The 18,619-nt window shown below is 35.9% G+C and overlaps 2 protein-coding genes across 2 annotated transcripts in view; one reads left to right on the top strand and one right to left on the bottom strand.

Moving 5' to 3' along the window:
• LOC103477876 (sialic acid-binding Ig-like lectin 5) overlaps positions 1-3,483 on the bottom strand; it is a 28,406-nt gene extending 24,923 nt beyond the window's left edge. The window contains exon 1 of the mRNA XM_081597651.1: positions 3,398-3,483. The gene's annotated coding sequence lies outside the window, so the exon portion shown is untranslated. The remainder of the gene's footprint in view (positions 1-3,397) is intronic.
• Positions 90-17,005, top strand: LOC103478112 (uncharacterized). Its single transcript, XM_081597648.1, has 22 exons — positions 90-1,336; positions 1,831-1,900; positions 2,952-3,284; positions 3,409-3,714; positions 4,925-5,254; positions 5,423-5,728; positions 6,283-6,612; positions 6,779-7,084; positions 7,683-8,012; positions 8,181-8,486; positions 9,058-9,387; positions 9,521-9,820; positions 10,120-10,449; positions 10,537-10,848; positions 11,281-11,586; positions 11,974-12,276; positions 12,691-12,996; positions 13,768-14,070; positions 14,444-14,746; positions 15,402-15,480; positions 15,740-15,797; positions 15,888-17,005. Exons 2-22 carry the CDS (start codon positions 1,855-1,857, stop codon positions 15,981-15,983), a joined length of 5,619 nt encoding a protein of 1,872 aa, XP_081453774.1. The 5' UTR covers positions 90-1,336; positions 1,831-1,854; the 3' UTR covers positions 15,984-17,005.
• The last annotated feature ends 1,614 nt before the right edge of the window (positions 17,006-18,619 follow it).

The following is an 18,619-nucleotide window of genomic DNA, read 5'->3' as shown; positions in this document are numbered from 1 at the left end:
ACAAAACGTTTTGTTTTTTTTAAATAAATCATTACAATTCCAAAAGTTTTGATTACAATTTAATTTTACTTAACTGAGGTTTTTTTTTTTTTTTTTTATTGAATAATTGGGGGGAAAAAAATTAACTCCATACTCTGCGAACCAGACCCTAAACTTACTTAACCCTTGTGCGTGCGAGGACTGAGGCAAACGAAAATGATACAGGTTTCACGTGTGTGGGGTCAGTTGGATCCCATTTCGACATACAAGGGTTAAAGTCTGGATTGATGTTTTTCTCCTTCATTAATGAGCAGCTTGATTGATTATTACATACATTATATCTATCATGGTAGTTAAGGGCGAGTTATTTTTAATTCTAAATGATTATCCTTGTTGTTCCTAGATAAATACCTAATGCTAGAATAAATGCAATGTACATTATGCAGCAAAGGAAATTAGATATATATATACATACGTTTTCGCATCCAACTGAATAATGTGTAGTTGCGCCACTGGTCACGGGTAAAAGGTCAAAGGTAATGAGGTGACCAGAGGGCTTCTTATGTACAGAAAAACCCAACAAAAACAACAAATAATTTTAGTACATGTTATTATGTGTCAGAAGAGGGCTTAGGAAATAATAATACCAAAAAAAAAAAAAATTTGACCAAAAGGGCACTTGGGGGCAAGGAGCAAAAGAGGCAGTTGCTCAAGCCCCCCACACCCCCCGCACATGCCTGTCATTCTCCTTAATTTCTTTCTCATTGACTCGCTGTTCTAATCACGCCTGTCCTCCCAGACATTGCTGTTATCAGGACCTGTAAGCTTCTCTTTCGTGCACAACCGCCGCTTTTATTCATCCAGTATGAAATTCTCCGTGAGGTCAGGAAACTACCCAGAAAAAATTTAATTAAATTTTCATTTTGGAACACAACAATACTGTATGCCACAACAATCCCTACGAATCCCAACCTGGGGCTCAACGTATTTATCAGAACAGTTTTTAAATTGTAAAATAAAGCAACTGTAAATATATAATTCTTAACTTTATCAATAGTGTGTCGTTGAGGATTCGGTCACATGCTTTTTATTTTTATTTTTTGTACAGGGACTTCTGTACTAAATTCAAGAAGCCTCATGCATACGATTCCTAAGGTCATATTTTATTTTGCATCTGTCAGCTTTTTGGTTCGTTTCTCCTTTTTCAGTTTTTAGTTCCACATTCTGTCTGCGCTACTGTAGATGTGAGCCATAAAACTTTAAACAACGATAATATGGCTTCTGTGACTCACTGATTTATGGAACATCACAGAAATAACTACTGAGGAAAAAAAGTTGTGGATGTCTTTGATAAGAGGTGAGATATTTTCCTTTCTAAATTTTTAAACTTGTCAGTCCACTGATTTTTCACTTAAATGTGAACTTTATACATTAAGATAAAACAGGTAAATACATTTAATGTTTGTAGATTTGCTTCAAAGGCATTAGTTGCAAAGTTCCTGTTTGAATGTCCTGTTTGAGCTCTATCTCTCTTTTAATTTGTTTCATTTTACATTTAAATATTATACAATCAGCAAAGGATCACTGGGATTTGTTGCTCCTTTTATAATCACTTAAATGCTATGTGAATATTTAAAAATGTTTTAATCTATTTATTTATAAATTGTTTTTTCCACTCCACTTAATAGCCTAGCAGATTATATTGTCAGAATACATTTTTGAGTCATTTTACTTATTATTCATGCAAGTAATTTAAGACTAAATATATTAAAATTGTTCATTTTATATTCTTTAACATTTAAAGTATTTTTATAAAGCAGTCATAGTAACTGTTTTACATGCGATTTGTAGGCTCTAAACATCCATTATTCAAAGATGGTTGGACTTGTGATTTTTCTTCTCATTGGCTCTTCACTGCATGGTGAGTTTTTAAATGATAAAATGTAGATTTCCATAAAAAACAGTTATACTGTATCAAATCCTACACATGATGGGCCAGACTTTAGAAAGGGCTTACAGGGGCAGCCGCCCAGGGCCCCAATATTTTTTTTTATATTTTCTTTGGGGGGGAGTGAGGGGCGCACATTTTTACTTTCTGAATTATTTTGTAATGAATGATTTACAGACATTGTACTTTACATAAGAGTCATAGGTAAGAGTCGTGTTTTGTGATAATTTTTTGGGATTTACATGATAGTACTCAAGTATTTAAAAATGATTAATTTATAATATTTTTTGGGAACTACGGGCTGATTGTAGGTATTAAACCTACCATGATCAATGAACTGAGTTTTAATCCTCAGTTGGTTCTCAATTATGTGTGGTTTTACCTATAATGTACTGTAATTTGAATTAGCAAAATACTTTTTCTTTTGTGGAGAGGGCACCAAAACAATTTTCAGCTCAGGGGCCCACATCCTTTTATATCCAGCCCTGTATATGTGGATGGAATTAAAGCAATGCAAATTTCATTATCTGCATTATAGAAGATATTGACCAGTGGTATTGGTCAGAACATCAGTGGATTTGTTGATTGCTCAGCTGATAGTGTATTATGTGACAGACCTATGTATTTGCATCTCATGCAGGTAACTGGGATCAGATCACTCAATATTGATTTTAACTCCATGTATTGTAACTGGGATGGATGTGTAGATGGTTGATTTATTCTGTGCTTCAATTAATCATATTGGTACAGAATGACACATGCTCAGCAACAGGAATGCAAGAATAGTTAAGTTAGTATCTAGTTATTAGTTTCTCATTTGTGGGTGAAATTAGTGATTTTATTAGATGTTCTTGACGCATACTGATATTTGCTAGTGACTAAACCGCATATTAATGTTGCTTTGTATAGAACATTTTCCAAATATGTATAGCATCAAAGCTTTCATTCTTTACTTTAAAATATTAAACCTAACATACAATACAATGGTCCTTTTCTTCTTTAAATGATATGTGTCGTTTGTCAGGTGTCCTGTGCAGTACGTTTCAGGTGTCCCTGGTGCAAACTGTACGGGTTTTGAGAGGATCCTGTGTGACTGTCCCCTGCTCCTTTGACATACCGAGCAAATACGAAGGCAACCTAAATGAACAATGTGAAGCAAAATGGGTTGACAAGGATGAAAGGAATCCACAATTGACAGATACAAATGCAGTGACAGGAGACCTAACAAAGAAAAACTGTACCACCACTTTTAGCAACATGCGACCTGATCACAGTAATACTTACTACTTCAGACTGGATTGCAGCAGTTCTCTAAGAGGAACATTTACCATGGCTGCTGTGACTCTCACTGTCACAGGTATGTGTTATTATTGATATAGCTAGCTAGAAGAAAATGTATGTATGCAGGGGATGTTTTTTAATTTATTGCATGTTGTCAATAATACAATTCGATAAATTATACTACTGAACCTTCTTCTCAGATGATCTTCCGTCACCAACTCTGACTCCATCCACACTGGAGGTGAATGATGGAGACTCAGTGAATCTGACCTGCTCTGCTCCGGTTCCCTGTCCGTCTCATCCTCCAAATCTGACATGGACCCCCACACTGGGTTACAGTCAGGAGACACTGCAAGAAAACCAGGACAAAACGCTTGTTAAGACCTCTGTGCTGAACTTCAATGCTTCCTACCTCCATGATGGAGAGAAAATCTCTTGCACATCTGTGTACAAGAAACAAGATGGAAGCGCTGATGCCTCATTTTCCACAACAGCAAATATTTTGTGTAAGATAATTCGTCTGTTTGTAAAATGTCAGAATTATGGCTTGATTAATATTGTGGCCTACTTATAATTTTGGTAGAAAACATGCTAAAATATGATCAATTCCTTATTATTGAAGATTTTAACATGAATGCATGCCATTTTGACAAATCATTGATTAAGGACCTTTAAAGTTACATTGAGTGTTAATTTCTCATTGTGGTGTCTGGATATTGTGCTCATATGCTGAACCTTCTCCTAACTTGTGATTTATCTGTTTCAAACATGATGGTCTTTGGTGTAGTACTTTCTGATCAAATGTGTTATTACACACTAATTATTCCAGCAGCTGTGTGAAAGCGTATCTGCTGTGCAGCAGCAATGTTTCGTCAATCTGCTCACTGCTGCACAATTTTCATTAAGCATTAAGAGGTAATGTACATTCATGCCATACCTACCTGAGATAACTTTTTACGTTCCCTCTCCTTGGTTATGTGGGCTGTAGCAGGGCTTAATTCTTTAAACTATTTTATGCACTATGTATTTCCTACTTCTCAGCTCCATTTTTATACAGTGTAAGAGTGCTTTTCATCATGACACAGATGACACTCAGATATGCTTTCCATAAAACAAGCGTGACTATTGCATGATGGATTTAAAGAACTGTCTTAAGTATTTAAAAGCTTGCACTGAACTATTTACATTTCTACAAAAATAAGACTGCGATAATGATTTTATGTTTGGGTGTCACTGACGGGTCTTTTCATGTAGACTTTGGTTGTCTGGTAATGGAAAAGCCACAAACCTTTATTTTTCAAACATTTTTGCATGATGTTGAGTTAGAATGCAATGTCCTCATGTTTTACTCTTTCAAGCAGTTTTGCTCTAAATGTTAAATCCGTCAATGTTCAACAATTCTCTGGCCACAAACTCAATTCTCTAACAAACTTCATAGCTTCTCAACTTGAGATACATGGACTGTATTTACAGACATCATATGCAAAACAATTTCCTTCATGAAAAAAATTGCAAACAAAAACTGGCTAATCTGAATAAGAGTCTTTCTCCAAGACTCATATCTGTTGCAAGCTTATCAAGAACTTATTTCATCATTCCATATTTTTATAATAAATATATTAAAAGCTGAAATCATGGTACATGTCATCATTTTAGAAGACCCTCAAAAAATATTAATATTTCACTGCTTTTTCCTGAACCTCTTTTGTTCTTCAGGCAGAAGCTGTGGCCAGTTTGAAATCTCTCTACCACAGACTGTACAAGTTCTGAGAGGATCCTGTGTCACCGTCCCCTGCTCGTTTGACTTAAAGAGAAAATATGAACAATATTTAAATGGAGGATGCAGAGCTCTGTGGGTTTACACAGGTAGCAGTGGCCCAAGACTAACAGATACAAACCCAGTAACAGGAAACTTAACAGAGAAAAACTGCACCACCACTTTCAGCAACATGCAGCATCGCCATACCAACACCTATAACCTTAGACTGGATTGTAATGGTCTCAAATACACTTTTAAATCAGCAAGTGTAAAAATTGAAGTCAAAGGTATGTTTAAAAGTTTTTTATCGACAATAATTGTATCAACTAACAGTATTTTTCTTACTTCCTTTCTATGTTTCCATTTGATTATTATTTTTTTTCTACGTTTCACACTTTAAATAAGCAACCAACTCAGATTCTTGCTGAATGAATGTCATTGACCCTTCCTCCCAGATAATTTTCCCCCACCAACTCTGACTCCATCCACATTGGAGGTGAATGATGGAGACTCAGTGAATCTGACCTGTTCTGCTCTGGTTCCCTGTCTGTTTCATCCTCCAAATATTACCTGGACCCCCACACTGGGGGAGAGTGAGGAGACAATCCAGGAGAATCGGGACAAAACTCTGTTCAAGATCTCTGTTCTGAAATTTAATGCTTCTTACCTTCATGATGGAGAGAAAATCAGCTGCAACGCTGTTTACAAGAAACAAGATGGAAACTCTGATGCAACTTTGACCTCAACAACAACTATTTCATGTAAGTTTGTTGTTTCTTTTAAACATGGTAAAATAATAACTTGATTAATGTTGTGATTTAATCATACTGAAAAGAAACAGCCTTTTGGAAGATGACTAAAGGAAGTTGTTTACAATTCCTATTTTAAAACTTGGACAACTTTCTGAGTCTTTGTGAAATTAAAGATTTGAGTTTATTTATCATGTAATGCCCAGAAGTTTAATTATATAATAAATTGAGCAGAAAATTACAGGAATTGAATAACTGACAGATATTATTAGATAAACCTGAATAATCTTAAAACATTGATAATGTGAACTTATGTTCACATACTTGGTCACAGAAAAAGTCTAAAACCAGTGTATAAACTTAATTTCTGAACTACAAAAAAATACAAAATAACTTTGCAAATTCAGTATATTGAGAGGATTACTTTTTCTCTAAAAAATACTATTGCTATTCCTACAGCTAATGTTACATTTTTTGTTAAAATGCGATAAGAATGAGCAGACAAAAACCAGCAAAACCCATTTTATTATCTAACTGCTTTTTCCTGAACCTCGTTTGTTCTTCAGGCAGAAGCTGTGGCCAGTTTGAAATCTCTCTACCACAGACTGTACAAGTTCTGAGAGGATCCTGTGTCACCGTCCGCTGCTCGTTTGACCTAAAGAGAAAATATGAACAATATTTAAATGGAGGATGCAGAGCTCTGTGGGTTTACACAGATAGCAGTGACCCAAGACTAACAGATACAAACCCATTAACAGGAAACTTAACAGAGAAAAACTGCACCACCACCTTCAGCATCATGCAGCATCGCCATACCAACACCTATAACCTTAGACTGGAGTGTAATGGTCTCAAATACACTTTTAAATCAGCAAGTGTAAAAATTGAAGTCAAAGGTATGTTTAAAAGTTTTTTTATCAACAATAATTGTATCAACAAACAGTATTTTTCTTACTTCATTTCTATCTTTCCATTTGATTATTTTCTTTCTACGTTTCACACTTTAAATAAGCAACCAACTCAGATTCTTGCTTAATGAATGTCATTGACCCTTCCTCCCAGATAATTTTCCCCCACCAACTCTGACTCCATCCACATTGGAGGTGAATGATGGAGACTCAGTGAATCTGACCTGTTCTGCTCTCGTTCCCTGTCTGTCTCATCCTCCAAATATTACCTGGACCCCCACACTGGGGGAGAGTGAGGAGACAATCCAGGAGAATCGGGACCAAACTCTGTTCAAGATCTCTGTTCTGAAATTTAATGCTTCTTACCTTCATGATGGAGAGAAAATCAGCTGCAACACTGTCTACAAGAAACAAGATGGAAACTCTGATGCAACTTTGACCTCAACAACAACTATTTCATGTAAGTTTGTTGTTTCTTTTAAACATGGTAAAATAATAACTTGATTAATGTTGTGACTTAGTCATACTGAAAAGAAACAGCCTTTTGGAAGATGACTAAAGGAAGTTGTTTACAATTCCTATTTTAAAACTTGGACAACTTTCTGAGTCTTTGTGGAATTAAAGATCTGAGTTTATTTATAGCATAATGCCCAGAAGTTTAATTATATAATAAGATGAGTAAATATTTATATGAATTTGATAACTGACAGATATTATTAGATAAAGATTCTGACTAATCTTAAAACATTTATAATCTGAATTTATGTTCATATTATAACTTAAGTTATAATGTGACTTGTTATAACCTGATTAAAGACGCAGTCAAAAATCAGTGTAAACTTACTTTCTGAACTACAAAAAAAATAATAAAAAATAACTTTGCAAAATCAGTACACTGAAATGATTACTTTTTCTCTAAAAATACTACTGCTATTCCAAAAGCTAATAACAACATATTACATTCTTTGTTAATATGCTGTAATAATAGGCTGACAAAAGTCAGCAAAAACCCAATTTATTATCTCACGACTTTTTTCTGAACCTCGTTTGTTCTTCAGGCAGAAGCTGTGGCCAGTTTGAAATCTCTCTACCACAGACTGTACAAGTTCTGAGAGGATCCTGTGTCACCGTCCGCTGCTCGTTTGACTTAAAGAGAAAATATGAACAATATTTAAATGGAGGATGCAGAGCTCTGTGGGTTTACACAGATAGCAGTGACCCAAGGCTAACAGATACAAACCCAGTGACAGGAAACTTAACAGAGAAAAACTGCACCACCACCTTCAGCAACATGCAGCATCGCCATACCAACACCTATAACCTTAGATTGGAGTGTAATGGTCTCAAATACACTTTTAAATCAGCAAGTGTAAAAATTGAAGTCAAAGGTATGTTTAAAAGTTTTTTATCAACAATAATTGTATCAACTAACAGTATTTTTCTTACTTCATTTCTATCTTTCCATTTGATTATTATTTTCTTTCTACGTTTCACACTTTAAATAAGCAACCAACTCAGATTCTTGCTTAATGAATGTCATTGACCCTTCCTCCCAGATAATTTTCCCCCACCAACTCTGACTCCATCCACATTGGAGGTGAATGATGGAGACTCAGTGAATCTGACCTGTTCTGCTCTGGTTCCCTGTCTGTCTCATCCTCCAAATATTACCTGGACCCCCACACTGGGGGAGAGTGAGGAGACAATCCAGGAGAATCGGGACAAAACTCTGTTCAAGATCTTTGTTCTGAAATTTAATGCTTCTTACCTTCATGATGGAGAGAAAATCAGTTGCAACGCTGTCTACAAGAAACAAGATGGAAACTCTGATGCAACTTTGACCTCAACAACAACTATTTCATGTAAGTTTGTTGTTTCTTTTAAACATGGTAAAATAATAACTTGATTAACACCATGGCCCAGTCATACTGAAATGATAGTGAATTAGCACTGTAAATACTTAACTGTAATAACTCATTATCCCATGCGAACAGCTTTGTAGAAGGTGACTGAAGCAAGCTGGTATCCTCTCCTAAAACAACAACTTTTGAGTCTTTGTGGTATTAAAGACTTGAATTAATTTTATAATATATTGCAAATAAATTTGATTATAATATAAATTGAGAAAATAATTACAGGAATTGTAATGACAGGTGCATTAATAACATGAACTTGTATTCAAATACCTCATCAAACAACAAGCCTAAAACCAGCATTTCAACTTACTTTACAAGAAATGTTACAAATTCAGTGCAAAAAGCATCAAAACGATTACTTTTTAATAATATAATCTAATAAATACTACTGCTAGTCCTACAGCTAACCACACATTACGTTTTTTTGTTAAAATGCAATAAGCGTAGGCTGACAAAAACCAGCAAAAACCCATTTTATTATCTAACTACTTTTTCCTGAACCTCTTTTGTTCTTCAGGCAGAAGCTGTGGCCAGTTTGAAATCTCTCTACCACAGACTGTACAAGTTCTGAGAGGATCCTGTGTCACCGTCCCCTGCTCGTTTGACTTAAAGAGAAAATATGAACAATATTTAAATGGAGGATGCAGAGCTCTGTGGGTTTACACAGATAGCAGTGACCCAAGACTAACGGATACAAACCCAGTGACAGGAAACGTAACAGAGAAAAACTGCACCACCACCTTCAGCAACATGCAGCATCGCCATACCAACACCTATAACCTTAGACTGGATTGTAATGGTCTCAAATACACTTTTAAATCAGCAAGTGTAACAATTGATGTTAAAGGTAAATGTTTTGATCAAAAATATTTGTATCAACTAACTATATTTGATTATTATTTTCTTTCTACGTTTCACACTTTAAATAAGCAACCAACTCAGATTCTTGCTTAATGAATGTCATTGACCCTTCCTCCCAGATAATTTTCCCCCACCAACTCTGACTCCATCCACATTGATGGTGAAGGACGGAGACTCAGTGAGTCTGACCTGTTCTGCTCTGGTTCCCTGTCTGTCTCATCCTCCAAATCTGACCTGGACCCCCACATTACATAACAGTCAGGTGACACTGTTGGAGAATCAGGGGAAAACTCCCTTGAAGATATCGGTTCTGAACTTCACTGCTTCTCGTCAGAATCATGGACAAATCTCCTGCTCTGCTGCCTACCAGAAACAAGATGAAAGCTGTGCAACCTTTTCCACAAAAGCAAATATTCAGTGTGAGTTGTATTATTTTTCTAAACTGTTAAACTTTAAATCAATGTAATTGTGTTGATTTTATCTTCCTTGAGTACCAAATACTATATATATATATATATATATATATATATATATATATATATATATATATATATATATATATATATATATATATATTTAAAAATAACATTCAAATAAAAGAAAACATATTTTGTGAAAAGACTGCTCAGGCACCAATCAAGTTTGAAAGAAGGCAAAAATCAACACTTCTCGTTTATAATTATTTGACTTTCTGTTTCTAAACTGTTTTGTCCTTCAGGCCCTGAATGTGACAAGTTTGAGATCTCTCTGCCGCAGACTGTACAAGTTATGAGTGGTTCCTGTGTCACTATTCCATGCTCCTTTGAGATGCAAAGAGAACATGAAAAACACTTGCATGGGGAATGCAGAGCTCTGTGGGTTTACTCAGACAGCAGGGACCCAAGACTAACAGATACAAATCCAGTGACAGGAAACTTAACAGAGAGAAACTGCACCACCACCTTCTATAATGTCCAGCCTAATCATTCCAACGTATATTACTTTAGACTGGAGTGCAAAACTGCAAAATACACATTTAAAGAAGCAAGTGTAAAAATTGATGTCAAAGGTAGGTTTCTAAATTTGAGTTATTGTATTTATTAATCTATGTTTGCATTTTTGCCTACTAAATGATACAATGAAACCTTCCTCCAAGAACATTTTCCCCCACCAACTCTGACTGTGTCCATACTCGAGGGGAAGGAGGGAGACTGGGTGAATTTGACGTGCTCTGCTCCATCTCCATGCCTGACTCATCCCCCAACTCTGACATGGACCCCCAAAATGGGGGATATTATGGAGACAATGCAGATGAGCCCAAATAAAGCTACAGCTAAGACCTCTGTCCTGAGTTTCATTGCTACCAATCTCCATCACAGACAGAACATCTCCTGCACTGCTACTTACAAGATGGGGAATGGAAACTCTGACTCATCACTTACTACAAGTTTGAAAACAGAGATTTTGTGTAAGTCAGTTTCTTTGTTCAATTTTTAAATACCGTGTCTACATTGAGGTTCAGTTAACTTTAAACTTCATCCCAGAGAAAGCACACTAGCGGAAACTGCAGTAAATCTGACAGGAGACAATAAAAGGAAGAAAGTTGGAAATTGGCTTAGAGACGGCGTGAGAAAAAAAAAAGAGCTATAAAAAGATGGGAATACGTAGAGTATAAATGAAAGCCAAATTTCTATGTGCAAGTCATTTAAATCTCATGTTAGGCACATTTTTGGTATTTACTTTTTCACCTCCTATACACGTAGTGCCAAGATTACATACTTCCTGCTGGAGTGATGCAGAAAAAACAGGCCCTGCTTTTCTTACCTCAAACATGCTTTATCTGATTTTGAAAACCCTATAACTATATTTCCAGTTAACAATTTGCTCTACATTTTAACAGTTCGTCCAAGGATCCTGCCCTCTTCTAGTTGCATCAAAACAACAAGTCAAATCAACTGTTCCTGTGAAATTGTGGGAAACCCTCCCATCTTGCAGTGGTTTTTCAATGAGCAGCCTGTCAACCAATCTGGGAAGGTTTATGCTATCAGTGACTCTCTAAATGACACGTATCTGAGGAGCATCATCACTGTGAATCAGCTGCAGGAGAGAAACTTGTCGTCATTGCTCTGCTTCAGCTTCAATTCATTGGGATCAGACAGTAAACAGCTTTTTATCAACTCACCACATATTTCAGCAGAAAATCAAGGTTTGTTCATCTTCAAATAAGGTTTTTCATTTCAATAGGCTTTTGTATCCTTGTAAAAAATAAAGCTAAAGCTAAATCAATAATTAAATAACCAGTCCTTAGATGATTACAAAACAAATTGTTTGCTCTCCCGGCTAGCAGCCTCTCTTCTGTACAAAGGTCCGCCATATTTTTGTTGAACCACAGTGACACCCAGTGGCCACAACATGATACAGAGAGTAATTCATGGCCCATACAAGCTTTTTCTCTTACTCTACATATATGATTTTTTTTCTAAAGACTCACAAAGTTATACCATGATTCATCACAAATGATTTAAATGTGTTCATTCACTTTGGGAACCGTATTTACCATGTTTTCAGGTGACATTGCTTTCCCTTTTTGCAGTTCCTCCAATGATCCTGTCCTCTTCTAGTTGCATTCAAACCACAAACCAAATCAACTGTTCCTGTGAAATTGTGGGAAACCCACCATTCTTGCAGTGGTTTTTCAATGGACAGCCTGTCAACCAATCTGATAATTTTGTCATTACCAACTCTTTGAATGGTACATATCTGAGAAGCACCATCACTGTCAATCAACCACAGAAGAGGAACTTGTCCTCCTTGTTCTGCTTCAGCTTCAATTCATTGGGATCAGACAGTAAACAACTTTTTATTAATTCCTCTCCCATTTCAAGAGAAAATAAAGGTTAGTTCTTTGTTTTATTTATTTATTTATGTTGTTTGTTTATTTATAAATCAGTTATTTTACAGAACATTTATTGCAATATGAAACGCGAATAGTAAAGTCTATCGTAAAAGCTTGTTGGACTGTCCTTGTGGTTTAGCAGTTAGATACCAACACTGATTACTTATACTTCAACAATTCCCATTGCCCTCAACTGACTTAATTTTCATTCATCTCTGCAGAAAACGAGCAGCAGGTTAACTGCTGATATGTGTCATCACATTCTAAAACTGAAAGCTTTTAATTATATGGTTTTTTATTAGCTTTTATGCGTTTAACTTAATTGGAAAACATGAGATTCATCACAAATGTGTTCATTATTTATTTAGACATAATTCATTTTAGAAACCTTTTTTTTGCTCCACTTTATTACAGTTCCACCGAGGATCCTGCCCTCTTCTGATTGCAACAAAACAACAAGTCAAATCAACTGTTCCTGTGAAATTGTGGGAAACCCTCCAATGTTGCAGTGGGTTTTCAATGGGCAAATTGTCAACCAATCTGGGAAGGTTTTTGTCATCACTGACTCTTTGAATGGCACATATTTGAGGAGCACCATCACTGTGAATCAGCCACAGGAGAGGAACTTGTCCTCCTTGTTCTGCTTCAGCTTCAATTCTTTGGGATCAGACAGTAAACAGCTTTTTATCAACTCGCCTCAGATTATAGCAGAAAATCGAGGTTTGTCTCCATTCCTATAATGAATGTTTTTTGTCATTCACAAATCAAAAACATAACACTTGATTTTAATGGCAAAAAGGCATTTCAAAAATGAAATACAGTGGATTACTGGACATGGTGGTTAGTTTTAAAACTACTACATATTCCGTTTCGGCATGAAAACAGTAAAGCATGTCACACAATAACTATGTAAGTCTCCAGAATGAAGGGCTACATTTTAGACATGGCCTGGATGATAACTTCATTTTCATAATTAGCTTTCTATTAAATACAGCAAATATTGCAACATGAAAAAGACATCATATGATTCTATTTACAGATTTCTATGATCTGATTCACATCCACCTTTTGTGCATTTTGACCTAAATTGATACTTTACATATTTTCGTTATTCTAATATTTTTTGTCATTTCCAACTTTTTCTAGACATAAAATATTCCTTTATAAATTTGTCAAAATATTACATGAAAATATATATTTTATACCCAGCAAATGATTTTCAATGGACGGCTGCATTTTTAATTAGTAAACTATGGAGAAAAATAAATAAGAGCAATGATCAAATGTATATTGATTATTTAGTTTATTGATTCAAATGAAAACTGATGCACAGTTTCAAATATTCAAGTATCATTTTTGTTCCAGGCTTGAGAAAATCTTTAAAAGAAAATGATTCCTAATTTATTTTGAGAGCTGATTTAAACGTCTCCATTCATTTTAACCATATTTCCTATATTCTTAGGTGACAATTTGCTCCTCTTTCTTTTACAGTTCGTCCAAGGATCCTGCCGTCTTCTAGTTGCATCAAAACAACAAATCAAATCAACTGTTCCTGTGAAATTGTGGGAAACCCTCCAATGTTGCAGTGGCTTTTCAATGGGCAACCTGTCAACCACTCTGAGGTTTTTGTCATCACTGACTTTTTGAATGGGACATATCTGAGGAGCACCATCACTGTGAATCAGCTGCGGGAGAGAAACTTGTCCTCCTTGCTCTGCTTCAGCTTCAATTCATTGGGATCAGACAGTAAACAGCTTTTCATCAACTCATCTAGGATTTCAGGAGAAAATCAAGGTTTGTTGTTCATTTTATTTTCATGTATTTTCATCAACATTTTACAGTTGAATATACACATAGTTTATTGCAAAATGTTTGTTATTTTACATTTGAACACCTGTCAGTGTTTCTGCTTTTCTTAGTTATTTACCCATATTAAAACATAGTACTCAGAAAAAAGTGACTAAATTCCCAGTTTCCTCATAAAAATGGCACAACACACAATTAAGTCTCCGGACAGTAGAAAGAAGTGCTGCAATTTAAAGAATGACTGGACAACAAGTCTATCTTCTTTATTTAGTTTGTATTAAGTAGAGCATATCCCTAATTCCTGACATTTTGAAAGCCTTGTCATATTTCCAGGTGACAATTTGCTCTTCTTTTTTTACAGTTCCTCCAAGGATCCTGCCCTCTTCTAATTGCACCAACGCAGCAAATGAAATCAACTGTTCATGTGAAATTGTGGGAAACCCTCCAATGTTGCAGTGGCTTTTCAATGGGCAACCTGTCAACCACTCTGAGGTTTTTGTCATCACTGACTTTTTGAATGGGACTTATCTGAGGAGCACCATCGCTGTGAATGAGCTGCAGGAGAAAAACCTGACCTCATTGGTCTGTTTTAGCTTCAATTCATTGGGATCAGACAGTAAACAGCTTTTTATTCATTTCCCTCAAGCTTTGGCAGAAAATCGAGGTTTGTTTGTCCATCTTAATATATAAATGTGTATTTTTTGTTGCTATTATTATTATTATCTATAAACCGTATTAATACATGATCTGTTCTGAATATGCAACTCAACTAAATCCACCTTAACAGCAAGTGATTAGAAATTCAGGTATGTTGTAAAGAGTAAATACATATTCTTAATACTTGTCCTTAATTTTTTCTTTTTGTTTTCTTCAGCTGAATTAATTACAATATCATCAAGTGAAGCCTCATCAGTATGGCTTAATGATCTTGTGGCAGAAGTTGATTTGAAATGAGAATACTCTTAATATTAGAAACAAGTTTTATGAAGATAATTAATGGATCTCTTTTATGCTCTCTGTTGATCTCTAATCACTCAATGCTAATTCCACCAGCACAGTTTATACAAGAGACCCTCGGTCAGTCAACCATGTTTTAGAATCAATTATCACTCTGGAAATCTCTGGAAATATCCCTTTGTGAGTGATTTATATTAACACTTTCATCATTTGTTGGTTATTATGACACCAACTAAGGGCTTTGAAATGGTGCTAATCTATATTGCTCAAAAAATAAAGGGAACACTTCAGTGTTCACTTAAATGTTAAAGTGTTCCCTTTATTTTTTTGAGCAGTGTATATTTTCCCATCTTGCATTTCAGGTAAAGGGCAGATTTCTGTGTTCATCAGCACAACTGTCATCTTACTCGTCTTAGTGTGTGTCTTGCTGTTTGTTATCAGGTAGGTGAGCAGTTCAAATCAAATCAAAATAGCCTTTTTTCTTTTGTAACACTCACTGACTGACAGCTGCATAGATCCCGTTCACCAACACTTCTTGTTCTCTTCCTCAACACCCACCAAAAAACTAATTGTTCAGATTTGACATTTACAGCATTACAGATTACAGATTGTTGTTTCTGCAAAGACACACTTACCTCTTCTGTGGTCTTCTTTTACCAAATTCTGAACATCTCAATGGATATTAGATATAATTTTTCAGGTTTCAGAAGACTTGCCGTTACCCTCCATACAACATATTTGGAGGCAAAAGGACGAAGGTAAATTGTCTTTAGACTTTGTCTTTTATTGCTTCTTTTTCCCCTCCCCCCTATCAATTTTTTAGCTCAAATATTTGTGTTCAATTTTAGGTCCAAAACACAAGTGAAGATGACATCAGCATCAAGGCAGTCGGGTCCATTATGCAAAGGGAAAGCCTAAATGATGATGTTGATGATTTGTTGTAGCTTTTACAGAAGAAAAAGAAGTCTGGCACTAGGAATTATCTGCCAACATTTATAGATAAAGGAACCTTCTACTTATGTGATCACAGAGCAGCTGTTTTTTCTTCTAAAGGTAAATTGCTATTGGGATTCATAATTGCATTATAATTCACCACTCATTATTATTGTTGGGCCTCAAGATCAAAATTAATCATCATGATTTAGTGGTACTGAACAGCATAAGGCTGGTATTGTTACTTATAAACAGTCCTTATTTTTTATTTCTTTTTAAGTGAGACTCTAATTAAATGTCTGTAAACACAAGTAAATATTCTTGCAGGCTTCTGCTGCTTAAATGTAAATTTACTGATTGTTGGCAGTTTGCAGGATTTGGGAACACATCTTTTTTTTATATATACATATACTCTTGCTCTAAATCTTAGCTGTTGCAGCTTGTTGTCATTTGCGTTTTTGTTTTTCAAAAAAAAAAAAGAATCTTGCTGAATATTACATCTTGCTAGAATTTTTTCCAGGTTTAGATTTTGGTGTCACTACAACAAATAATTACATCATAAATGCATTTGCTTGAATCACATTTGACCATTTCAAGGTCAGTTTCACCATTTCACCATGCAGCAGTTTTTCTTCAAAGATTGTAAAATAATGATTGGTTTCCCCTCTATTTCTGCCTAATCCACATAATTGTATAATTTATTTTCAGAATTAATGTCACAATCCTTCAATGCTAGATTTTCTTTTCTTTTGTGTTTATATTTTGATTATCTCCTTGTTCTTTAGTCCTTATCATTTCATACCTTTGTACTTAGTTTCTTTATTTTTTTCTTATTTTCTTTCCCTCCTTCTCATAGTAAGATTTGTTTATTATACAAAATTATCTTCTTTTTAAGGTAGCACGTGTAACAGTTAAATTTGAATCTTCTGATTTTATCTTGTCTGTACAAAGGTGAGTTAAAGCAAGTTGTGTATAAAATTCCAAAATGTATGCTGTACATAACAAAAGTCCCAATAAAATTATTTGACTCTTGCAGACGTTTCAGTGTAGTAATTATTATTGGGGCAAAAGGAGTTCGTCCTGTAACGGGCAGGTTGCCAGTTTGAACTCCTGCTCTGTCATTATGTCCTTTTGTAAAACACTCCACCTGCTTTGCCTGCTGGTGGAGGTCAAAGGGCCCAGTGCTGCCGATTGTCAGTCTGTCCCAGGGCAGGCTTGACTGCAATGTAGCGTACTACCATCGGTGTGTGAATGAATGAATTACTGAGTGCAGTGAAAAGAGCTGGAGAGCTAGATAAGCTAGATAAGGCACTGTCCTTGTACATTCTATTTCCTGTTGTTGTTTTAGTAAAACAGATGTTGGCGATTTACCAGCTATATCATTTACCAGCTATATAACATCTCACTCACTCTTAATACAAATACAGCTACAGGAAGGCAGAACAGGAAACATTAGTTCCCTCTTTGTGCCATTCATTGAGAAGTGGTGGCAATATATGAGTCAGTTTAATATTACATTCTGATTTCTGTTTACAAGAGTTGTACTAATTTTACAGGTATCAAACTGAGCTGCTGGGATGCTTATATAAAGGCCTCCCTGGATGCTGATTGGGCCTTGGTTGACAAGGATCAATCAGGGGAGATTGACACCAGCTTTCCCTACTACCTGTGAAGAGACAACCAAAAGAGGGGGGGAGGGGAAAGAGAAACCAACAGCCTGACAGGCATGTAACACCAGCTATATAACATCTCACTCACTCTTAATACAGCTACAGGAAGGCACCCTTATAAGTCCAAACAAAAATGTTTGGAATGCTCAAGAAAAAAAAAAAAACACAAGCTCAAAATGCACGTGACAAAGCATCTGCCAATACATTCTCTGACCCCTTTTTGTGGCAGATCTTGAGGTTGTACTCCTGAATGATCAAAGCCCACCGCATAAGTCTTTGATTCTGATTGTACATCCTGGAAAGAAAGACAAGTGGGTTATGGTCTGTGAAGACAGTGATGGGTTCCACACTCAAGCAAAGGTAAGCTTCAAAATGCTGTAATGCCAAGAGTAGTGCAAGCGCTTCCTTCTCAATGGTAGAATATCTACTTTGATGAAGATTAAACTTCCTTGAGAAGTAGCTCACAGGATGCTCTATGCCATATTTATCATCCTGCAGAAGGACAGCTCCTGCCCCAACTGCACTGGCATCTATGTCCAGCTTAAATGGCAAACTGAAATTTGGGATGGAAAGAACAGGAGAACACGAGAGCAATCCTTTTAGCTGTTCAAAAGCATACTGACATTCATCAGACCAAGTAAAAGGTTTAGAACAGCTGGTCAAAGTTGTTAAAGGAGCAGCTACGGTGGAAAAGGTTTTGCAAAAGCGACGGTAGAATCCTGCCATCCCCAGGAATCAACGGAGCTCCCTTCTGCTTGAAGGAACCGGAAAGTCAGAAATGACATTGACTTTTGCATCCAGAGGACACACTTTTCCTCCGCCAACCTGTTGGCCAAGATAGAGAATGGTACCTTTACCAAACTCGCACTTTGAAAGGTTGCGTGTTAGTGAGGCAGTTGAAAGACATTTGAAGACCTCAAGCAAAGCTGCCAGATGGTTAGGCCAGTCATTTGAGTATACAACTATGTTGTCTAGAT

Source organism: Poecilia reticulata, chromosome 16 (genome assembly GCF_904066995.2).
Source record: "Poecilia reticulata chromosome 16, P_reticulata-male-v2, whole genome shotgun sequence".
Taxonomy (NCBI): Eukaryota; Metazoa; Chordata; class Actinopteri; order Cyprinodontiformes; family Poeciliidae; genus Poecilia; species Poecilia reticulata.
Note: the sequence above shows the minus strand (reverse complement) of the source record. Positions and strands in the feature narration are given on the sequence as shown.